Here is a 24,935-nt window from a genome sequence, read left to right on the forward strand (position 1 = left end):
TACTCTTCCCTCCAATAAAGCCTGTGTCCTGCCATCCCGGTCTCCGGCTACCCTCTCTATTTAATCTTTTGGAAAGATTGTATTTCCATGTATGTGAAAAAGCAAATAAAGTTGGCAGGCAGGAAGAATAGGTTGAAGTCAGAGGGCAGAGGGAAGCAGAGATAAAAGACCACATATCTCCAAAGAGCCTGAGATAATGGCTGCCCTGGCTTCGGTCAGCCTGGCTGGCCCAGCTGCATGCTTTTTGGTTCTGTGAGATAAACTTAGCTCCTCCATGGGTTTTTATTTCTTGCAACCAAACAAGTCTTAACTAAGATAATATCTACCTCAATGTGGTTTTGAGGATTAAGTTAGATAAAGTGTTTCAAACATCTAAATCAGCGCCTCCAAAATGTTACTTTCTCCCTTTCAATTGTAAACAGCACCTCATGTGCCCTGAACATCACACTTATCTGTACTTCTTATTGGGAATAACAAACCCATTTCGCTGTCAATATTTTTGCCAGTTTTCCTCATTCCAGTTTTTTCTGTTCTAAGGGCTTTTCTATTGAGGTTCTATTTGTGTTTGTGTTGCTATGTTCTATTTTGAACTTTTTGTTCCTTGAAGGATTGAGTTAATCATCCTCTTCAGTTCATGACACACCACCATTGGTCCCTGCAAGGAAAGGCCCTCTTGTTTTATGTCTTTATTTCTTTTTTTATCTTTATGCCCTTTATCTCCATTCCCATTACCACTGCCACCCCACAATAGGCAATTTTCCTGTGTGCTTAATGTGTTTTTTCTGTTTAAATATGTTCTCAGAAAATAGTTGTTTTGTAGGCATCTATTTTTAAATGTATTCCAACTACCAAGCTATGTCTCATTCTTAGTTTTTTTTTCACTAATTACTGTTTTTCATCTCCGTCCTTACTGCCAATGCTGACATTTAATCTGTTACTTCACATTGGTATCTGGTATTCCATGATGTACACTCATCACATGGGACCCACCCGCTCCTCCGGTGATGAATACACACATTACCTCCATCGTCATGGCTCTACAAATAGCCCTGCAAGAACAGCCTTGTCTGGGCCCCTTCTGGATTTGTAAATAGTTTGTTTTATATTACGTAGGAAAGGCATTGCTTGGCTTTAGTGCATGAATCTTTTTAATGCCAGGTTGCTTTCCAGAAGTGGCAGAACCAGTCTTCAACAGAACAAGATTCTATATTTCCACATTCCTAAAAACATTTGGAATTCCCTAGATTTCTAATTTTGTTGTAAATTGATATCTCATTGTTGGTTTAATTTGCATTTGATTACTAATGGTTTTCATTAAATTTCCATTGCATATTAGCTTTTTCCTGTTCTATAAGTTTCCCTTTGATTTATGTTGCACTTTTTTTTCAGTTGGGTTGGTGTCTTTTTCCTGTTCAATTGCAGGAGTTCCATGTATATTCTAGGATACTACATTCTTGTCAGCTTTAGACAAAGCAAATATTTTCTTCATTCTACCATTTGCCTATTAGCATTGTCTCTGGTTCCTTTAACAGAATATAAATCTTTGGATTGTAATCAAATTTCTCAGTTTTGCCTTTTGGTTTGTGCTTTTGAAAGTGTTGAAATATGTCTACTACACTCTTAGATATGCTTATATCTGCCTGGCATCTCTAAATCTGAGTTTATTGGAGAGATCCCTGTAGTCATTCTATCCGCTCTTCCTCACTGGATGCCAAAGTAATTACACTAACTGAATTTCATTCATCTTCCTTGAGCCTTCCTCCCCGTAGGGTTTCAGGCTATGAAAATATCTTTTTTTTTTCTTTTAAAAACATATTTATTGATTTTTTACAGAGAGAGGAATTGAAAGGGATAGTTAGAAACAAAGATGAGAGAGAAACATCAATCAGCTGCCTCCTGCACACCTCCCATTGGAGATGTGCTCGCAACCAAGGTGCATGCCCTTGACCGGAATCAAACGGGGATCCTTCAGTCCGCAGGCTGACGCTCTATCCACTGAGCCAAACCGGTTTCAGCTGAAAATCATATCTTTTAACTCTTTGAAGTCACTCTTCTTATATCTGGCACCTTATCCCCTTGACTCTAAGGAAGAACCAAAATGGCATACTTACCTTCTCTTAAGATTTTCCTCATTCCCCTTTTACTAATCAATTCCATCTTTGGGTCAGAATTAGATCCAGAATTGCAGCTCTGCTCTGCCATCCTTTTCCTTCTGAAGGATTATAGTACATTAAATCAACTTTCCCTTCATGCCTAGAACTTGGCTCTGTATTAATTTCATTTATTTGTTCCTGGTGTCTATAATCCAGTTTATGTTTTGTAGACTCTAACACATTTTTTTTTTTACAATGATATACCTTCTTTTCTTCTCTTTTATCTTCACCTAAATAATTCCTTTCTTATTTCCACTCTCAAGGATATATAATCCCATATAAGACTCTTTATGATGTAACATGCTACTCTGACTTTCCTTCCATTATTTTCTTTTGTTTTTATTTTATTCCTCCGACTTACTTCCTTTTCTCGCTTTCCTTCCTTTCCTCCCTGCCCTTTTCCCTTTTCTTTTTGAATTTTGGACGTGCTGAGTGCAAGGCTGACTTTTTATAGGTCACAGCAAAGAAGCTGCTTCTGTCTCAGAAGAAAGTTCCCCTCAAACATATGGCGTGTGCCACACAATTCTCAATTCTTTTCCAATTTACATAAAAACCCAGGTCTGTTTCTTTGGAACAATGTATGGCACCTTTTTTCATTGCATGTTTCAGGAGTGACTCCCATCCTTCCAAATTTCTTTATTTCTGTGAGTTTTTATTTTTTCATTATATAAAGTCTCAAGTTCTATTTGTTTATTTCTGTAGTCTGTGCATTGGTATAGAGGCAATAAGTACTTTCTCCCCCCAACCCCTTTCTACTTACCTTTTTCCAGAGACTTACAGGATACCGCCTCTGCTACTGCTTTTCTTCCAATGTCATACTTGATGTCTTCTGTAGCAAAACATTTTGTGGAGTTTTTCAGCATTTTTTAAACGTTTGTCCTCTCCATTTCATCTTGTCCTCCCCACCTCGTGGTCCCTTGTGCACAACACACCATTCCCATTTTAAAATTAAAGTGCTTTTAATTTAGTTAACAATGCTAACAGAAAACAGATTTTTTTGCATTCAATATTCTGAAAAGCACTCTGTCCCAACTTAGGGCAGGTACCATGATTTATTGGAGTCTGCCCCAGAGCCTAACCTCTCTCATGAGACATATAGGCAGGTGGTAAATATTTGCTGGCAGATTGACTCATTCATGGTTCCGTTCTCCTATCACCGTGCTTATAAGAATGATTTGTCAGCTCTAAAAGAAGTTGTGCCTTTCCCTTTTTATTCCCAAAGCTGAATCCAAGCCACCTTAAGCTTTTCTCAGCATACTGTAATCACTTATAGCAGAGTAATGTGCCGTTTAAGAGGGAAACCCACTGATCTCTGTAATTCAGACATCCGGAGTTCTGGTCCTAATGCTGTCATTAACTATGCAACCTTGGGTATGTCACCCCATCTATTTCTTTAAATATACGAAATGAAATATTCACTGTAAATCCTCTTAGAAGAAGTCTATCTTTTAATAATAACATATGTGTATATATATTACCCCTTTAAATAAACTGGTATAAATAAGGTAAATTTCCCCCACCCCGGGAATTAAATGTGAGAGAAACTATTTTTCTCAGAGTAAGAATTTGTTCATTTTCTTGGAGTAGGCAGGAGGAAGAGAGTATGGGAAGGATAGGGTGAAGGAGCCTGTGAAAGGCATAAAGTCTTCAATGGGAACTTTCCTTGTGATCACTACCCTCTCTATTTTTAAAATTCAAGTCTACAGCAAAAATTTTAAAACACCTAGTAGGGTTGTATTCCTTATTGAAACCAGAGAAGGGGCTGTTTCATGTGCCCTAAGATGATAAGGAGTCAGCTGAGGCAGTTTGCATGGATTTGGGTATGCATACAAAGGGAAACAAAAGCAAAACAAAACATGGGTCATTGTAGAAATTGTATGAAATGCTGTGGAATTCCCAGATTTTGGAAATTGAATTTTGTCCAATTAATCAGATCTCTGAGACATTAGAGGTCTCTTCAGATGTCTGAGTTATATATAAAATGGCTATGTCGGCATCACTAAAGTTTCTTTCAGCAATGGCATTTTTGAAGATTCTAAGAGGTTTATTCTTAGCTCTAAAGCCCTGTAATTTTTCATTGATATATTTATGACTCAATTAAATACCTATTTTCTCTTTATGAGAAAGGTCCCTTGCTGCTCATTTAATTGATTCTGGACATCCCCACCATTCATGTTTTAACATCTCTGACATAGGATGTGTACTATAAATAATAAATCAATTCAGCTTACAATTCTCGTTGGCCAAGCAGCAGTTATGACAGACTTGTCATTGCCTGCACATGCCTGGGCCTAGTTGTTATTCTATGTGGCATGATGGAAAATTATAATATCTTGATGTTTCATTTAATTAACCATTTAAAGATCATTTGAAGGAATATCTGACTTGCTTCTGAACATCTTCCTTGAACACTTTCTGGCAAGATTAAAAAAAAAATCCCAGCTTTAAAACTCACAATATAGGTGTTGTGGCCTGGAAGAAATTCCCAAAGACAACAGAGGAGCTCTTCCTAAGAAATGCTGCTTTGTTAACACTTCTAGAGACACGGTGGGGTCTCTTGGCCTGGTCTGCAGGGATCGGCCAAACCAACTCTCTGACATCCCCCGAGGAGTCCCAGATTGCAAGAGGGTGCAGGCAAGGCTGAGGGACCCCACTGGTGCACGATCGGTCTGGGAGGGACCAAGGAAGGGCTCCAGGGCGTGTCCCAACCGGCTGGACCCCAGCAGCAAGCTAACCTACCCTGTTTCCCCGAAAATAAGACAGTGTCTTATATTAATTTTTTCTCCCAATGTTGCGCTAGGTCTTATTTTCAAGGGATGTCTTATCTTTCCATGCACTAGGTCTTATTTTCGGAGGATGTCTTATTTTTGGGGAAACACGGTACAAGTCAGGTCAGAGTGTCTGTCCCCTAGTGGTCAGTGCACATCATAGTGACTGGTCGAAAAGTCAAACGATTGGACACTTAGCATATTAGGCTTTTATTATATAGGATAATGACCCAGAAAATATGAATGCATGGAGAAGTACAGATATCAACAACTCTGAATCAATAAATAATTCAGAAATGTTGAGCTCTATATGAGGAAATTATAAGAATATCATAATGACACCGAAACTGGTTTGGCTCAGTGAATAGAGTGTCAGCCTGCAGACTGAAAGGTCCCAGGTTCGATTCCAGTCAAGGGTATGTACCTTGGTTGCGGCACATCCCCATTAGGGGGTGTACAAGAGGCAGCTGGTCAATGATTCTCTGTCATCCATGTTTCTAACTCTCTGTCCCTCTCTCTTCCTCTCTGTAAAAAAATCAATAAAAATATATTTTTTAAAAAGAGTATCAATGACTTTCAGTTAAATTTATATGCATCTTACTGATATAAAAAATAAATCTGAATGAACTCTTAAATAGAAGTGAAGTTTTAAAATATAATAAGAAAGCATAGTAATAGCTTAATTGGCAATTTTTTCTTAATTTATTTTCAAAAATAGTGATGTGCCACATGATCAAAGGTCCCTTAAAGTCAATAAAATATGGTCAGTGTTTCAGAGACTATAAAAATGAGAAAAGCAGTTCCATCTCTCAAGATATCAGTAATCTGAAAGGGGGAATAATAAGCACATAAAGAATAACAGAAGTAAGGAAATATAGTCACTGTCCCCAAAAGAGTTACACACAAAAAGATGTGGGCATTTAAAAGAGGAAGAGATCACATTAGAAAAGGCTCCATGAAGGAAGTGGCAGTTGAGAGGGCCTCGAAGAACTGAAGAATGGGTGCGATTCCAGCGGGCAGAGATGGAATGGAGTAGGAAGAATAAAGAGAATGAGCAAAAAATCAGATAAAAAAATGGGCATTTCTGGGAAATGGTGAATAGCCTATTTGGACTATAGAGTTTGTTAACATCTTTGGCTTTACAGACTTAAGAATTTGAACCCTATTCCTAGAAATAAAAGCACAAATTCATAATGAAAAGCTTTGCATGCTATTTCTGAGAACTTCTACTTCCAGGTAGCATAAAAAGGGAAGAGGGAAGAGCAGTCTTGTCGGAAACCCCCATGAGAGGCTGGTGCAGGTGACCAAGGCCACAGAAGTCCCTTTTCTGGATAAGAGATTTATTTCTGACAGCACTTGGGAAGACTAAGAGAAACAAAGTCAAGGGCTAGAAGGAACTCATCCAGTCCACTCATCCAGAGATTAAAAGAGCTGGGATATCATTGGGAATCATTTACATCTGACTGGATGGTATGGGCTTCCAATTGATGAGACAGTGGCTAGAAAATGTATCTGGAAAATGAAATGTATGGCCAAAAGGTATGCCAGGCCTTACTAGGAAAGACTTTGGCTTCCCCCAACCCCTGGATTCTATATTATATTCAAGATATAAGGGGGGCATTTCTGAGAATGAATTCTCAGAGCTGGGTGTGTTTAGGAAGAATAATCTTTAGGATTATAGGTGTGTAAGAGGCTAGAGGAGACCAGTTAGTTCATTACAGTTGGTTGTTATATTGTTCAAATACTTTTATTTATTTAATTTCCTCTTCTGTCCCCACCACCCACTACTTGGCAGAGAGCCAGGCCTTTAGTAAGCGTTTTGCAGGGCTCACTGAATTGAAAGGCATAAATTCACTTGGAGGCCCCCTTGTAATGTTTCTGTTCCTCACCAGGTGGCACCATTACCGCATTATTTACAGATCAGGAGTCCCTCTATGAGCACAGTGCTTCCAGGCAGAAAGGCTGAGCTTCTCAGAGGGAATTCACCTCTGGAAATATTCTAGAAGGGAGAGGGAGGGTAGAGAGGATGAAGGAGGGGAGGGGGATGGTAACTGGGATAAAAGAGTCAGAAATATTCTTTTTGTCCTCTATGATTTTTTACTGTAGCTCAGTAACTTGGCTGAATTTCTATTCCTAGGCATGTAAATCAGGAAAGATGATTAGGAAAACCTGCCTTTTCAAAGATGCAAGCAGTTTTCTGTCTTGCGAGGAATATATGTAGGAAAGAACTGTTCCTTATTTCGGAGAAAATTTCTGGGTAAGCAGTTTCATTATACATATCAAGCAGAGACCATACTCTGCGGTGATACTGAGGCCACACCTAAAATTGCAGATTTAGCCTAGCCGGTGTGCCTCAGTGGTTGGGTATCAACCCATGAACCAGAAGGTCATGGTTCAATTCTGGGTGAGGGCACATGCCTATGCTGCTGGGCTCGATCGTCAGTAGGGAGTGTGCGGGAGGCAGCCATCGGTTGATGATTCTCTCTCATCATTGATGTTTCTATCTCTTTCTACCTCACCTTTCCTCTCTGAAGTCGAGTTAAAAATATTAAAAATATATTGTTTAAAAAACCTGCAGATTTATGTAGGAGGGTAGTTTGCAAGTCTTCAAGAAATAACTATTTCTCTAGAGCAGATTTTAGTTGTACCAGGTTAATGTTATAGCATATTTCTACATAGTTGTGTTTGCATTTTGAAACTGAGCTAACCCTGAGAGATTTCCCTTGGACCTTACAGAGACAGGAGTGCCAGAAACTGAAAGAACTGTGATGAATCACACTCCGTGTTGTGTTGAGCCCAGACATGAACTGCCGCACAAAGCTATGGAGGGGACCATTTCCTCACTTCTACAATCAGCAGTGCTCTAGCAGTGGTGCCAATATAACTTGAGTTTGTTGAGTAGGCTGTGAGTAATCAGAGCCATGTGAACATTTCAATTCAGTGGAAATACTCTGGAGGCCACATGAGGCAAAGGCGTATTGCCAGTTCAATACAGAACCAGTTCAGACAGAATAATTTCTTCTTTGGTATTTTTTTTTTTTAGTAAAAAAAAAAAAAAAAAAAAAAAAAAAAAAAAAGTCTCATTACTCTTTATTTATCTCAGTAATTTTTAGTTTTTAAACTTAATTCTTATCTTTAAGAATTATGTTTAAATAATAGATCTCTCTCTAGAGAGTTTTCATACTTACATGACTTTTGCATTCGATTTCAAGGAGCTGTGACCCCCTGAAGTTCAATAGTGAGTCCCAGGTTAGGAATTGCACCTGAAACTCACTAATTAGGACCATGCAAAGGAGAAATGCAAGAGGTGCGTGGGGAATAGGGAGGAAGGAGGAGGTGGAGACCAACCTGTGCTGGATCCCTGTTAGATGCTGGTGCAGGCGACTGAAGAAAGCTGAAGACTTGCTTTTCCTGGGGATGGCGATATATATATATATATATATATATACTTGCAAGGAATAGATGGAGCACTTCTAAGAGGCCCTGAGCTAAGGAACTGATAACCCATTTATAACAGTGGGCATAGAAAGGGGAACCAAAATGGAGTCAAGGATTACAGGGCTCAACCTGAACTTTGTACAGAGGTTGGTTCTATGCTGGTTTGAGATTCATGTGGGACCATGAAGAATCTGAGTTACAGGGAACACGAAAAGCACAAAAACGGAGCTGTGGCAGGGGGTGTCTGGGAGCATCAACATCTTCCTCTCAAGGGGAGGGTCTAAAAGGCCACCTTCTTTATATATATATATTATTGATTTTTTTTAGAGAGGAAGGGAGAGGGATAGAGAGAAATATCGATGAAAGAGAATCATCGATCAGCTGCCTCTTGCACACCCCCCACTGGAGATATGCCCGCAACCAAGGTATTATACATGCCCTTGACTGGAATCGAACCTGGGACCTTTCAGTCCACTGGCTGATGCTCTATCCACCGAGTCAAACCGGTTTCAGGCCACCTTCTTGATGTCTTTACTGTATTATCATTCTCTGGACTCTGAGAAAGGTCGCTAACCAAAACCTGAGCCGCAATTTCTTATTCCAATTGAGAAGATAAAATGTAACTAACAGTATTTCCTTTCCAGGATTCTTAGTCTTCCGAAGAGCAATTAGCAGCATGGTTTCAATCTAGGGTTCTTGAAATCTTGGTTTTGCCAAGTACTAGCTGTGTGACCTTGAGCAAGTCTTGGAGTTTGTTTCTGGAACTTTCAAGTGAAAATAACAATAGTGCCTACTTCATAAGGTGGTTGGGAGATAAAACTGGGCCACGTCTGGCACACAGTAGAGGCTTAATAAATGGTAGCTATCATTATTGTTAATGGTGATAAATACTGGAACCATAATAGGATCCTATTTCCAGGGATACCTCCCCACTAATATACTTTAGCTTCCCTCTTTAAGGCTCCAGCCCACATTCTCCAAACACTGTACAACTCAGGGCTTCCTCTGGTCATCCTGTGTGTACAGAGCTATCCCTGGAGACCTTTTGGTCCATAACTGTGTGACATTTGTGACAAAAAGGTCCATGAAGAATCTTACTATCCCCTTTACTTGACTATCCTGAAGGGTAAGAGCTCCTTAGATAAGAAAAGATTACATAATCAGAGAGCTTCTAGAACCTTTCCCTAGGTACTTTTGTTTTCCCAGAAGAGTCAGTTACCACATCCTCCTCCCCATTCCAAGAGAACTACCTATCAGAAAACTAACATTTGCACAGACTTCCCAGGAGCCTTAGACATTTTCTTCCCCCCAAACTTTTTGTCCCCATTTTACACATGCAGAAACGAAGTCTCAGGCAATCATTCAGTGTTGGAACTGATATTCCAGCCCAGATCTGTGACTCCAGTGCTCTTTCCACAGCAACCAGCAGCAAGAACACACACACACACACACACACACACACACACCCCACCCCAGCTCATTCTTCTGAATTCTGTTTGGGACAGCCTTGGGAAACCCTCATTGCCCAGGGAGCTGACTTGAGCTGATGTCAGTCTGTGCTCCCTGGGTGAGGCATTCCCCACTGGAGGCCTGAGGCAGCTATTGCAGTTTCCTTTGTGACGTGTCACTCTGCTCACAGAGATGCCCAGCGATCCCTCCCACACAATACCCCCTCCCTGACCCTCCCATGAAACAGGTACCATGCCATTCGAGGACTCAGGGGCTAGGTGCTTCACTGAAAGAGGTCTCTTGCACATCTGGAGTTCTGGCTACTAAAAATCCTTGTTGGTTTGGGAGTCTTAACGCGTACCCTTTTCTTCCCCAATGCAGTTGGAGGTCAGCATCCAGGATGGAAGGGAAAGCAGGTAGAGTGGGCAATGCCTGCCCTGACTAGGGCAGGTATGGTCAACTCCTTGGAATTAAAAGCAAGGAGAGAGGAGGGAAGGCATGGTCCCTGCAGTTCCCACTAAGCCCAACCCTGACCCCCACCTAGTACCAGTCAGCAAGGAGAGGGGGGTGATGCCTCTTTATTAAGGTTAACACCAAAAAAAAGCATTAGAAAGAATACACAGAGGAGGAGGAAGGGCACACAAAGTCATCACTTGAGGAGGTGGGAGGGAGGCACATCAGTTAGGAACCTCAGGACAGCCACATGCTCCATGCCCTGTTTGGGGTGGGGGTGGGGTGGGGGGCGGAAACGGGGAGGATAGGGGAAAGCGCCATGACAGCCTGGGGCTCAGAGAAGGGTCTGAAGCCCCCTGAACCTAACACCAGAGCCACAAGCCCTGCCCCTCGGGGCTCACATACTACTACTACACAAGTGGACACACGTAACACACACAAGACATTATGGAGGCAAGACCGAGAGGCAGAGGGCAGGGACGTATCGACAGGGAAAGGAACTGAAGTGAAGCGGGTGTAGCCAGGAGAGAGACAGTTTTTTGGCTGTGGCCCCCAAAAGTCCCTTAAATGTCCCCTAAATCTGGGCGGTTGCTGAGCACCCCCAAGTCTCTGCCTGTGAGCTGGCTCTTTGTTCTCTACGTCCCAGCGAGTGGAAAAAGCAATTCCAGGTGTAGTCAGCGACAAAGCAGGGTCCGCTCTGCATGCAAAATCCTAGAGCGGTTGAGCTGTTTTGTCTTCATGCACATTCATAGCCAGCTCCTCCCCGCCCGGGGCCCTGGGAACCCCATTCTCCTAGATTTCCTGGGCTGCAGTTCCCTCCTCAAGCTTCCCTTACCAATCAGCAGCCGCAAAGATCCGTGAGGGGAGAGGCTTCTGCAGAGCGCTGAATATCTTGGATTTCAGCAGAAGGGGAAATTTTCTGTTACCAGAACAGAATGCCCCAATTCTTTAATTTCTAGGTAAATCGTTAGAGACTATTTGCCATAGTCTTTTTTTTTTTTTTTCCAGAATAGAAAAAGCAGAGTTTTATGTACACAATTCAGGGGTTCTCCTGTTGGCTGGGGTGGGGGCGGAAGGACAGGGTAGGGGGTGGGTGGGAGTCCAGAGATGAGCGCATCCTCTCCCGGAACCTCACCTTTCTGCAGTTTGCTACGTCTCTTGCTTGGTTAGGTAGGCAGAAAGAATTCCCGATGCTCCCAAAGTCCTTCACCCTATAAATCCTTCCTCAAGGAGTCTCTCTCCTCTCTCTCTCTCTCTGCCTGATCCACAGAGCAGCGGTCCGAGTGGAGCGTGCCGCACCGCGCTTGTTCAGTCCGCTCGCGTCATGCACTCGGGAGCCCAAAGCCAGCTCGGAAAGCGGTGCCCCTCGGAGTCCCCTCACAGGGAGGGCTCGCCCTCCAGCTGCAGCAGGGTGATGTCGGGGAGCTCGAGGGACTCCACAAGTGGCCCGTCCCCCGCCAGGAGGCCGGCACAGGGGCTCTCGGAGCGCTCCAAGGGACTAGTGGGTGTGGAGGAGCGGGGCATTTCCTTTTCTTCGTCGTCGTCGTCGTCCTCCTCCTCCTCCTCCTCGTCCTCAGGGTCGCGATCCAGCAAACCGCCGTCCTCCATCCCAGGCGAAGGGGTCTCGGGCTCCTGGGGGGCGCCCGGGAAGCCCCCATGGCCGCCGGCCACGCCCAGGCCGCCCTGGCGGGGCGCGGTGGTCATGATCTGGCACATGGAGACGATGGCCCGCTGGTTGGCGCACACGTCGTCCGAGAGCACCTGGATGTGCGAGGCCTGCTCGTCCAGGGCCCCCCGCATGGCCCGCACGTCCTCAAACAGGGCCTGCAGCTGGGCCTTGAGGTGCTCCATGAGTTCCTTCATGCCGCCGTTGTACTCGCCCGAGATCACGTCCCCCACGGCCGGCACGGCGGACACCTCCAGGGGCGCGGGCAGGTCGCCGCCGTCCTTGGTCATGATCTCCAGCAGCCCGTCCTCCATGGAGCGGCAGAGGCGGTGGTGGCCGCTCTGGGGCAGGTCCAGCCCGGCGGCCTCCCGATGGGGCGGGGCGAGGGGAGAGGTCCCCGGAGGGAGGGCCGGGAGGAGCCGAGGTGAGAGGAGGCTTCCGAGGGCGGCGGGGAGCCGGCGAGAGGAGGTGAATCTGGGCGGCAGGATCCGGGAGGCCCGGAAGAGCCTGCGGGACAGGGACCGGGGAGGACCGGGCAGCGTCCGTCCCGCTCACCCCGGGGCGAAAGCGCCTGCCCGCCGCGCCTCTAGGATGCGCCCGTGTCCGTGCGCCCTCCGCGCGCCGCGCGCAGCCAGTGCCCGCCGAGTCCCCGGTCTCCGGAGCGTCCGCGAAGGGGCCGGGGCGAGGCTGAGACCTGCGGCGGGTCGAGTTGGGGGACTCCCCTCCGCTAGGAGCCGCGAGTGTGGCTGGAGCAGCAGGGGCGGGTCTCCCAGCCGCGGATGCTCCCGTTTCCAAGGCGACGCCTGGCACGTCAATGACGTGTGTCTCCGAGGCGAGCAGGGAGCGGGAGCGCGGCTGCGGAGCTGCAGGGCTCCGGCTTCGAGCTGGCGGGCGGGGCGGGCGGGGAGAGCGCGCTGCAGCGGCCTCGGCTGGGGCTGGAGAGAGCGGGTGGCTGCAGTATTTATTAGGAAAGCACGAGAGCGGTTTGCTGCATGGACCCCAGGCCCGGGAGAGGTGTTCCCTCCCTCCCCCGTTGGGGTGCCTGAGACTGAGCGCGACTGCCTTGGTAGGATTTTAACTTGCTCGAAATCCTTTCTCAGAGGATGGCGCTAGAGCCCAGGCTTGCTTCTCCGTCTGTCCTTCAGCGGCTGGCAGGGAAGCAAAGGGGACGATTCCAGGTGAGGGCTGGAGCCGGCCCCGCCCAGCCTTGGAGTTGCAGAGGCAGGGAGGGCCCCTGGAGGTTCCGCCTCCCGGGTTTCTGCAGTAAATCAGCCCTGTCACTGCAGACAGCGCAGGAACCGAGAAAGGATGGGATTCCCTCCCATGGGAGACCGAAACACCCACTCCCACCCAGGGTGCTGGAGATTTTTCCTGGATGGTGAGACAAAGTACTTCCGTTTTGAGAATGGAAGCTCAGTTCATTTTGTCTTTTCCGAGCCCTCTGTCGCCATCACGGAATCCCCAGCACCTAAAATAGTGCCTGGCACGTAGCAAGTGAATGCTAAATGCGTTCGTTGAATGAATAACAACTACGACGTCCCCTTCCTTCACCCATAACCCTCCAGCCTATACATAGAGGATTAAGAGACCTGAATTCAATTTTATTCCTGCCACTTAATTCATACCTTGAATAAACTGTCTTCCTGGTTTGTTAGGGGATTGGACCTGATAATTTTTAATATTATCTCTAACTCTGAGTAACAGGTTTAGGAGACAGGGTGTAGAAGGGGTGGATGTGTTTTGGGCAGAAGGTGAGGCGGGGGGGGGGGGGGGGGTGTGTCAGGGTGAAGGGGAGACTGTGTGTGAAGATAGTTCCCCCTGGGCAGGCCGGGTACCCAGGTAAAGATATATTTACACTGAGTGTCTCAAGCTTTGTGACAACTCCTTTTCCTGTTGAGGGGTGGAGTGGGAGGGATGAGGGAGGAAGAAAAATCTGAATTTAACATATTTACAGATGACTTTAGATTGAAAAGCAAACAGCACCTGTGCAGCAGCATACATATCAATTAGTAGATTAGAGAAGCCAAGAGATCAGAAACCAGAAATGAAATTCACCAGAAGAAATAAATCTGAGGAGGAGAAACAAATTGTATCACTCCCAGGCAGGGAAGGGCGAGGTGTGAGTATTTTGTATACCAGTGGCTCAAGGGTAGCAAGTGTTACCTTGGGTTTCCCTGGTTGCATATTCTAGTGAAGAGCGGGGCTGGCCCAGAGGAACTTCCGCGGCTCTAAAGAGCTGTGTGGCCTCTGCCTATGTAACTGCTATTAAAATAGAAATAAGTAGAGAAATATCCTAAATAGCAGAATGTTTCATATAAGACATTGCTGCTATAATAAAGTATTATGCCGCTATTAGAAATTTGATTTCACTAAATAAATATATCAAAAACTGTGGGATCCCTTAACACGACCCGCGTGGTTCAGGGCCCACTCAGGGTCCGGTTTCTGGAGAAGGCTGCACACTAAAATGAAAAGACTGGAAAAGAATTAATTTGGGAAAATGGGGGCCAGGCGGGAAGTCCACCTCTAGTGGGAAGACTAACCCCTGCTCTGGCCTTTAACCATTCCTTTTATTGAGAGTCTGAGACAAAGACATCTCTTAGGCGGGAAGTTCCAACAACTGAAAATCAACAAGAATTTACATATGATTAACAAATTAAAGTTGCCTCAACCACCACTATCTCAACTAGATGATGAGTTAATAGCTCCGACCATTCAGAGCCATCAAGGTTGGCCAGCTCTTTTTACATTTTATTCCCAGTGACAATGTTAGGTTTTGGTTCCCGGCATCTCCCTCCAATTCCTTCCTTTAAAAAATCTTGCATTTACAGACCAGAAATAAACATATAAGAACAAAAATATCTGAGTCCCAATTTCAAAGTTCAAGAGTTCTAAGTCTAAGTTTCAATGTCCAAAAGTTTTGAGTCCAAAAGTTCTTCATGTGTACATGTCAGCAATGATATCTGGATGGTGGACAAATGGTGGCGATACAGGTCCGACCGTCTCTGGTTTGGTCCTGGGCAACCTGCAGCGACGCACAGCTGCTGGCTGCTGGCACGGCAAGGTGTTGCCAGCGTCCTCCGTGTCTGGACTGTTTCTCCTCCTGTCTTCATGGCGGGAGCATTCCTGCTAATTCCACTGTTGGCAGGAATCCACGTGGTCTTGGAGTTGATTTCTGAAAATATACAAACCTATCTCGACCAAAATTAATAAAGGAATCTTTTCTATAATTAATTTTTTCCCCCAAACAATTTTCCTCTGACTTATTTTGATACTATTGTTACGCCCAGACTTCGTGATCCCCAAGGACCACCCGGGAGCCGAGTCCGATGCAATAAACAAAAGAGCCTCTTTCATGCTAACATGGGCTCTGTCCCACTCACACCGACAGCATGGCGGAAGAGAGCCGAACTTCGCCCAGCCCCGGGGCTTACACGGGTGGTGATGTCACTGCTTTGGCTGACTCTGATTGGTTGGGTGAGGTCTAGGGTCCAATTACACAAAATGGAGGATAGCTCCGCCCTGCCCCACAGTGGAGTCCAGAGTTTATCCTCACCCTGCCCTGCTCTCACTATGTGTGTTCTTCATGGCTGTCTTACTGTTATCATTACAAATGAAAACTGGTTTTCAAAAGAAAAAATTTTTTCTAGATGTAATTTACTTACAGGACATTTTTTCTTACATGGTATTTTTCCACTATCCCCCTTTTTAAAATTTAATTATTAGGAGGCTTTTGGAAAATTTTTTATAATGCAGTTTTGATAACTTTTAAATTTTATTTTTTTTTTTGCACAAAAACTATGACTGCTTTAGGATTTATTGCAAGTTAAACAATTTTACCATGAAATGAACTACCAATAGAAATTTTGGTTATTTTAGGAACAACAGCCTGTTGTACAATTAAATTTTCTTGAATATTAACTCATTTAATTTAGCCAATTTAAATTAATCTGAAAACTTGACTATTTTACTGTCAAATTTAATACTTTAACAGTTTTACTCTGTAAAAATTAATGGAAAGGATTATATGCATCCTTGAGAAAGTCCTGAGCACTCCTAGATTTAGATACTGTATAGGGCAGTCAGTCACCATCAGCCACTTCTCTGTTGCCTGGGTCTCAATATGAGCTGGGCCAAGTCTCTTGTTTGTAGCTGGGTCTCAATCTGAGCTGGACCAAATCTCTGTCTGTTGCCTGGGTCCCAATCTGAGCTGGGCATGGGAAGTGTGAAGCAGCCATGGGGCAGGAGACATCCCTCAGGAGGGGCTAATGTTCAAGCCCCTGCAACATTGGGGGGGTGAGGATCTGTGCCCCACCTCTGTTAACCCCCAAGTTCTCTCCTGATGGCCCCCTGTGGTTGTGCCTGGCTTAGGTCACCCCTCCCTTGAGGAGTCTTACCCATCATTGACTAACCAGCCATCCTCCGGGGCCAAGCAGGGTGATGTGAGGTTCAGTTCTGTCTCCTTGGTAGCCTATGCCCCTATGGCCTCCATGCCCAGTACCTGCCTTGGGATCCCCTTGCCTGCTGGCGGCGCCCGGCATTGATCTTGGGGAACCCAGGTTTCTTCTCCAGGGAGGGCCCAGCTCACGCCATTGTGCGAGAGACAGATCCATGGTACCAACCACCATGAGGCTTTAACCTCAGCATGAATTGAAAACTCAAGCAACAGCTGAGGGCAATTGGATTATGACAAGAGGATCCCTCTTTGCAAATAAGGCAAGAAGGGCCAATATAGAATGCTCAAGTGCCTTCCCAGTGAGGCCTTCCACACAATGGAAGAGATTAAATCCATTCATGTCCTTTTAAATTGCTGCCAAACATTCAAAAAATTTAGATTTTTAAGCTTGTTTGGAATAATTGTACAATATGCTGTTGTAAAATATCAAAAATTATAATGATATTGTAGAATAATACCGTGCAAAGATATTCTTTTCTCTAAGCCAATGGCAATTCAAATTCAAACTGGCTGTCAATTTCTTTTTGTATAGTCAAGGTCTTAGTTACATTCTCTGCACCTCTCCCAGGAGCAAGTAGTGATATTCCTCTACTTTGGTGCAAGCCAGAAACCTGTCTTTAATTTTTTACACACAAAGGAGCAGTGCTTTGATTTTGTGTCATACAACAAGGGAAGCTGGGTGGCAACACCTGTGTAATTATACTTCCTTGCCCCACCCATTTTCTTCCTGGATGACCAAGGTGTGTAGTATTATTGGTGACTACATTAGGCAAGGGATCAGCCCTCATAAGGGCTTTTACCCATGAAGGGTCAGGAACATAAGTCCTAAACACTTCCACATTTGTCCCAGGTAATATTACTGTACAGATGAATACCACTAACATGGCAAGAAAGATATTCTCAGGTGTCAGGTGTCTGTACCGTCGTCTTCACCATGCCCCAGGTGTTCTCCGGGCTGTTTGCTGTCCGGCTTGTCCTCCTCCTGCTCATCTTAATATTTCTAGCAGGAATCCACACAGGTTTGGAAAAATTCTCTGGGAATATACAAGCATACACTCTGCCAAAGGTTAATAATGGATCAGGCCGGGGCCGGTTTGGCTCAATGGATAGAGCGTCGGCTTGGGGACTGAAAGGTCCCGGGTTCGATTCCGGTCAAGGGCATGTACCTTGGTTGCGGGCATATCCCCAGTAGGGGGTGTGCAAGGGGCAGCTGATCGATGACTCTCTCTCATCGATGTTTCTATCTCTCTCCCTTCCTCTCTGTACAAAATCAATAAAATATATTAAAAAAATAATAATAATGGATCAGGTCCCTTCCATAAACCAGATTCGGGATCCTTCCATTTAACTAGACCATTTTCTTTTGTTTTATTCTGATGCCAATGTATTTCCATAGGCGTCCTTCCTTCATCATCACAAGTGAAAAAATTCAAAGTAATTAAGGCTTGGTGCAGCCTACTTGCAGGTGATTTCTCCATCATCCCACCTTTTTGTTTTTCAAGTTGGGATTTTAGACGCTGATGCTGTCGTTCAATATTGGCCTGTCCTTGGGAATTATATGGTATTCCTTTAATATGCTGAATTTTCCACCTTTTACAAAATTCCTGGAATTGACAGCTTGTGTAAGCAGGCCCATTATCAGTTTTAATAATTTTTGGAATTCCCATGACGGCAAAAGCAGCTAGGCGATGATTAATGACCTGTTTTGCCATTTCTCCTGTAGATGCAGTAGCCCATAGGACTTTTGAAAAGGTATCTACGGAGACATGTAATGCCCCAAGGCGCCCAAAGGAATTATAATGCATTACATCCATTTGCCAAGTATGATCTCTTAGCAAACCTCTGGGGTTGACTCCTGTGTTAGGCCCTTGAGGTAGATGTAACATGCAAGTTGGACACTCCTTAATAATCTGTTTTGCCTGTTGTCCAGCGACTGAGGATTGTTTAGACAACATTTTGGCAGGCTGATGTAAAAGCTGATGAGATTCTAAGGCTTCTTTTAATAAAACAACCAGTTGATCAGCCTGTGCATTTCCTTTTGTTAAAGGGCCAAGTAAGACACTATGAGCCCTGATATGAGTGATATAAAAAGGATATTGTCTCTGTTGTACAATCTGTTGAACTTGTTTGAATAGTAAAAATAAACTTTGGTCACTAAGCCATTTCAACCAGGCAGTTTCAATTCTATTCACTAAGTTTGCAGCATAAAAAGAATCAGAGACAATATTAAGAGGCTCTTGGAAATTCTGAAATGCAGCCTTAATAGCTTCTAGTTCAATTCTCTGTACAGAAGTATGACTGGTCAGTATGACTCGGTCTGAATCTATTGTATGATAGGCAGCTTTCCCATTTGATGATCCATCAGTAAAAACAGTTAAAGCTCCAGGAATAGGTTCCTGCCTAGTATTTTTTGGTATAATGATGGAGGTATTATATAAAAATTGTAGTAATTTATCTTTTAATAGATGACAGCTAAATTCCCCTGAATATACACTTAACCCAATTTGCCAATTTATATCGGTCTGAAATAACATTTCTAATTGCTTCCCAGTGAGTGGGAGGTAGATACACTAGGGCTCTTCCCCTCTAAGCTGTTTACAACGTTTTCTAATTTAAAATAATAATTGGGCCATTAGTTCTACATATGTAACTGCAGTTTTAGAGGATTGATGTCCTAGGTAAACCCATTCAATAATGGTAGAATTTTTATTTTGAAAGATGACTCCAGTGGGACTATTTGCAGTAGGGTTAATTTGTCCCAATAAAGGCAATTCAGGCTGTACCCGTGCTTCTTGGGCTGAGGAAATTGCCTGCTCAACCCTTAGCATCTCATTCCTAGCCTCATTAGTTAAAGTTCGTGGAGAAGAAAGATGAGAGTCACCTCTAAGTAAACTAAATAAATTTGTCATTTCTCCTGTAGATATCTTCAGATAGTCTTAACCAGTTAATGTCTCCTAATAATTTCTGAAAGTCATTTAAAGTTTTAAGACAGGGAGAATCCAAGATGGCTGCCCAAGTAAACACCTAGCCACAGCCACACACAACAATTTCAATAAAATACAACTAAAATATAAAATGGACATTACCCAGAACTACAGGAAAGTCGACTGACTGGAAATTCTACAACGAGAAGCAAGGAGAAAACCAGAAGGAAGCGCGGAGGAGCTGTAAAAGCCTAAGGTACGGAGACACGCTGTGCGCACGGAGAGGAGGGAGCCGGAGAGGAGGGAGGCCGAGTGCCTGGCTGGTGTTCCCTAGCAGGAAAGAGATAAAAGCTCTGACTGTGCTGGGCCCCAGTTCCGACTGCTCTGAACCCCAGTTCTAGGCCAGACCCCGGGGACCCAGGCTCATCCATAGGGAGCTGGGCTGTAAGGCACAACCCCGGGGGAGTGGCGAAAGGAGGTCCCGGCGGGCGCACATTGCGGCGGGTGCACATTGCGCGCAGAGAAGGGACGGTTGGCTGTGCCGCGGGACTGCCCTGGCAGGAAGGAGACAGGAGCTCCAGACTGCTCTGAACGCCACCTCCAATCCCACTTCCAACTGAACTGAACCCCAGTTCCGGGCTCATTGGGGGAAAGCCTAGACTGTTTGGTAGCAGGCGAAAATTGAGAGCACCTTTCTCTCAGAGGTGCTTGCAAGGAGTACTGAAGGACCCTGAGACTCAGGAGCCACATAGGGCGGGGCTGATGGAAGCCAAGGCTGTAGGCTCCACCCTGAAACCCCGCCCCATCTGTAGCTGTGAAATGTGACAATGAAATAGATCACAAACGAAAGAAATGGAGGACAAAAAGCGACTGGATATAGAGTTCAAATCTACGCTTATAAGGTTTTTCAAGAATTTCCTAGAAAAGATGGATAAGACCTATGAGGATATGAAAAGAGATCAACTAGAATTAATAAGGAATCAACAAGAAATGATAAGGGATCAACAAGAAGTGATAAGGGATCAACAAGAAATGATAAGGGATCTACAAGAAATAAAGAATACATTCTCTGAAATAAAAAATATTATACAGACTCCTAAAAACAGAATGGAAGATTGAAAGAATCAAGTCAAAGATTTGGAACATTAAGAGCAAGAAGACACTCCTCCACAGAAGCTAGAAGGCAAGAGAATCCAGAAAATTGAAGATAATGTAAGAAACCTCTGGGACAACTTCAAGCGAACCAACATCAGAATTATGGGGGTCCCAGAAGATGAGAGAGAGCAAGATATCGAAAACATAATGAAAGAAGTAGTGACAGAAAACTTCCCCCACCTGGTGAAAGAATTAGACTTACAAGTCCAGAAAGCGCACAGAACTCCAAACAAAAGGAATCCAAAGAGGACCACACCAAGACAAATCATAATTAAAATTCCAAGAGCAAAAGACAAAGAGAGAGTATTAAAAGCAGCAAAAGCAAAGAAGGTAGTTACCTATAAAGGAGCACCTATACGATTGTCAGCTGATTTCTCAACAGAAACCATGCAGGCCAGACGGGAATGGCAAGAAATATTCAAGGTGATAAATAGTAAGAACCTACAGCCAAAGATAATCTATCCAGCAAAGCTATCACTAAGAATCGAAGGTCAGATAAAGAGCTTCACTAATAATAAAAAAAAAAGCTAAAGGAGTTCATCACCACCAAACCAGAATTATATGAATTGCTGAAGGGGGTTCTTTCAGAAGAGAAAGTAAATAAAGATTAAAATTATGAACAATAAATATGTAACTATCAACAAGTGAATTTAAAAACCAAGGAAATTAAAAAAAAATCTGATGAACAATATTAACTGTTGAATGTAATAGAATCAGAGGTATGGAAGGGGAGTGAACTGACGATTCTTGGGGAAAAGGGGAGAGGGGGATGTGGGAAGAGACTGAACATAAACTGTGCACCTATGGATGAGGACAATGGGGAGTGGGGAAAGGGCAGAGGGTGGGGTGGGAACCTGGTGGAGGAGAGCAATGGTGTGTGTGTGTGGGGGGGAAGGAACATTTGTAATAATATGAACAATAAAAATTTATTTTAAAAAATAATAATAAAGTTTTAAGACAATCTTTTCTTATCTCCACCTTCTGAGGCCTAATGCTTTGGTTTTCAATTTTGGTTCCCAGATATTGGAAAGGCATTTCTTTTTGTACCTTCTCTGGAGCAATTCTTAAGCCCCATTTAGGGAGCTCCTCTTCTAACTGGGAAAACATGGACAAGGTCTGTTCTTCCCATGGGCTTGCTAAGAACAAGTCATCCATGTAATGAATAATGTAACATTGGGAATATTTGTCCCTTAAAGGCTGAACAGCTTGAGCCACATATTTGACACAAAGTAGGGCTATTGGCCCTTCCTTGAGGTAAAAACTCTCATTGATATCTTTTCATAGGCTCTATATTATTAATAGATGGCACTGAAAATGCAAATCTCTTTTTATCTTGAGGTGCCAAGGGAATTGTGAAAAAACAATTATTAAGATCTACTACTATGAGGGACCAATTTAAAGGGATTTGTGGCCGAAACCCGTTTGGCTCAGTGGTAGAGCATTGGTCTAGGGCACATGTGTCAAACACAAGGCCCGCGGGCCAAATCCAGCCCGCCAGGCCTTGCAATGTGGCCCACACCGCGCTGTCATCACTGCACTCCGCTGTCAGTTTATGACATTGTCAGTTTATGACTGTTCAGTAAACCATTCGGCCCGCAATTTAGGCTGGATTTTAGATTTTGGCCCCTTCTCTGATTGAGTTCAACACCCCTAGGGACTGAAGGGTCTCAGGTTCAATTCTGGTCAAGGGCATGTACATTGGTTGCGGGCACATCCCGTTAGGGGGTGTGCAGGAGGCAGCTGGTCAATGTTTCTCCCTCATCGACTTTTCTAGCTCTCTATCTCTCTCCCTTCCTCTCTGTAAAAAAAAAAATCAATAAAATATATTAAATAATAATAATAATAATAATAATAATAATAAATAAAGGGATTTGTGAAGGTGCTGGGAGTCCAGGTTGTAAAGCTCCTATTTTATGCATAGTAGCATTAACAGCTCTAAGATCATGTAACAATCGCCATTTCCCTGTCGCCTTTTTAGGGATTGTAAATATAGGCGTATTCCAAGGACTATTGGAAAGTTCTATGTGGCCAGCCTCTATTTGCTCTTGTATTAATTCATGAATATGACTTAATTTCTCCTTGGTTAATGGCCACTGATCCACCCATACAGGTCTATCATCTTTCCATTGGATAGGATCAGCATGAGGGTGAGGAGACTGAGCAGTGACCACTCCTAAAAAGGTTGATATCCTATTTGAGTTATTAACTTCTTTCCTTTGCCAGTAACAATACATGCCTGTAGACCTTTTAAAATATTTAAAGTATATTGATTAATTTTTATTTGATAAGGCTTTCCATGCAATTTCAAGTATATTAGATCTGTTTTAAAAAGATTTTCTTTAAGAAGAGAGAATAAATTTCTTGTATTACTCCAGGCCCTTGGAGCTTTTCCAAGAATCATCTCTATTAAGGCCTTGAAATTTTAACGTGGAAAAAAAATCAAATAAATATCTATATCCATATATGATTTAAATATTATAATACCTTTTATTATTATCTTAAGATATCAATTAGATTTAGACTAGTTTTTGCATAGAAAATTTTTTGGTTGAGATCACAGAATTAATCTTTTTTAATTAGACCAATAATAAGCACTTATTTTGAATTCCTAATTATTAGAGAAAACACATTTTAACTATATAATTTCTCTCAATTTAATTTTCACTTTGAACTTTTAAAGCTGGCAAGTCAAATATATTTTGCATGTTCCAGATTAATAACACTTTACATTTCTTAAGAAAAATACAAGACATAATCAATTAAGAGTTTCAATTCTGTCCTCTAGATTTTTTATGAGGCAAATTTAAACTTTACTTTTTTATTTTTATAATTAAGCAAACTTCCACAAAAATTTTTGACACAGGAATTTGGAGGAAGTTTGTAGCCATTCAAATGCAAATTATCACATTCCTTGGTTTACGGCAAGGGTAGTCTTTTCTCTTGGATTGCTAAGTGTCTCTCTCTTCCCCCACATCCTGCTTACTTAGGGAGAAGTTTCAGCAACAGATCTGGCCACACATATTTTCATGCTTAATAGATAAAGACAGATCTCAATTTTTTTCTTTCTTTTTTGCTTTCCGGAGTAATAACTAGCACCCAATTTGGCCAAGATAACACCTAGTTTGCAAGTTCTTTTATAACTTTTAAACAAAGCATTGAGTAATCTCATTGCAGGAGAGCAGATAAATTTGCCCTCTCCTGACACCTTTGAATTTCTCCAGACCAGAGGTGGTTTCAATAAGGAAGTTTCATTTCTTATTACAGATTTTAAATTCCAAATACAAACTAAGATTTTAATTTGAACAAGAAACCACATTCTTAAAGCATGCAAACCAAAATTCTATAATAAAATTTACTTTAAATTTATAACCTAATTCTTCCCCATTAGCCTGGTTGAAAAAGATGTTCCCACCCTACTTACAGTTCTCGGCTCTGCAGCTGGCCGTGGGCTTTTGAGTGCAGTGAATTTCCCTCACCTTTTTCTGGTGAATTTCCCTCACCTTTTCTCGGTGAATTTTCCACACCTTTTCTCGGCGTATTTTTCCTCCTTCGCTCTAGGCAAAAAATACCATCTCCTCCAGAAGTCCCACGTTGAAGGCGCCAGATGTGTGATCCCTTAACACGACCTGCGTGGTTCAGGGCCCACTCAGGGTCCGGTTTCTGGAGAAGACCGCACCTTAAATGAAAAGACTGGAAAAGAGTTAATTTGGGAAAATGGGGGCCAGGCGGGAAGCCCACCTCTAGTGGGAAGACTAACCCCTGCTCTGGCCTTTAACCATTCCTTTTATTGAGATTCTGAGACAAAGACATCTCTTAGGCGGGAAGTTCCAACAACAAAAAATCAACAAGAATTTACATATGATTAACAATTTAAAGTTGTCTCAACCACCACTATCTCAACTAGATGATGAGTTAATAGCTCCGACCATTCAGAGCCATCAAGGTTGGCCAGCTCTTTATACACTTTTAAAAATATATATTTTATTGATTTTGTACAGAAAGGAAGGGAGAGATAGAGAGTTAGAAACATCAATGAGAGAGAGTCATCAATCAGCTGCCTCTTGCACACCCCCTACTGGGGATATGCCCGCAACCAAGGTACATGCCCTTGACCAGAATCGAACCTGGGAACTTTCAGTCCCCAAGCCGATGCTCTATCCATCGAGCCAAACGGTTTCGGCTCTTTTTACATTTTATTACCAGTGACAATGTTAGGTTTCAGTTCCGGCAAACAAACCTCCCCCCCCTAAAATATTATATTTTCTCAAACAAACGATCAAGTTTTATTTGCTTGCTCATTCCTCCTTACTCCATTCCACAAACCTGTGCCCTTATCTTGGTTATCACTCCTACCTCTACCAGTTGCCCCAGAGATTATTCCTAAAGCTCTGGAGAAGACAAAAATGCTTTTTCTTGGTTTCCCTAAGCAAGCCAATATGGCCTGGTATTTACAAAAAAAGACTTTACCAAAGA

General features: G+C 43.3%; 1 protein-coding gene and 1 long non-coding RNA gene across 2 annotated transcripts; both read right to left on the reverse strand.

Annotated features, from left to right (window-relative positions):
* Positions 1-10,367: 10,367 nt before the first annotated feature.
* Positions 10,368-12,729, reverse strand: CCDC184 (coiled-coil domain containing 184). Its single transcript, XM_084876945.1, has one exon. The coding sequence runs from the start codon at positions 12,239-12,241 to the stop codon at positions 11,639-11,641; it is 603 nt and encodes a 200-aa protein (XP_084733071.1). The 5' UTR covers positions 12,242-12,729; the 3' UTR covers positions 10,368-11,638.
* A 1,783-nt stretch (positions 12,730-14,512) lies between these two features.
* Positions 14,513-24,166, reverse strand: LOC311618518. Its single transcript, XR_014794348.1, has 3 exons — positions 23,963-24,166; positions 17,266-17,417; positions 14,513-15,102 (listed from the first exon to the last, which is right to left on the reverse strand). It is a non-coding gene; the product is annotated as an uncharacterized lncRNA (long non-coding RNA).
* Between the last annotated feature and the right edge of the window lie 769 nt (positions 24,167-24,935).

The sequence above is a fragment of the Pipistrellus hanaki genome, assembly GCF_964339955.1.
Source record: "Pipistrellus hanaki genome assembly, chromosome: 3".
In the NCBI taxonomy this organism is placed as follows: domain Eukaryota; kingdom Metazoa; phylum Chordata; class Mammalia; order Chiroptera; family Vespertilionidae; genus Pipistrellus; species Pipistrellus hanaki.

Bases quoted from the DNA above. Each gene is read 5' to 3' on its own strand.
- CCDC184 (XM_084876945.1), bottom strand. From the start codon at position 12,241: ATGGAGGACGGGCTGCTGGAGATCATGACCAAGGACGGCGGCGACCTG.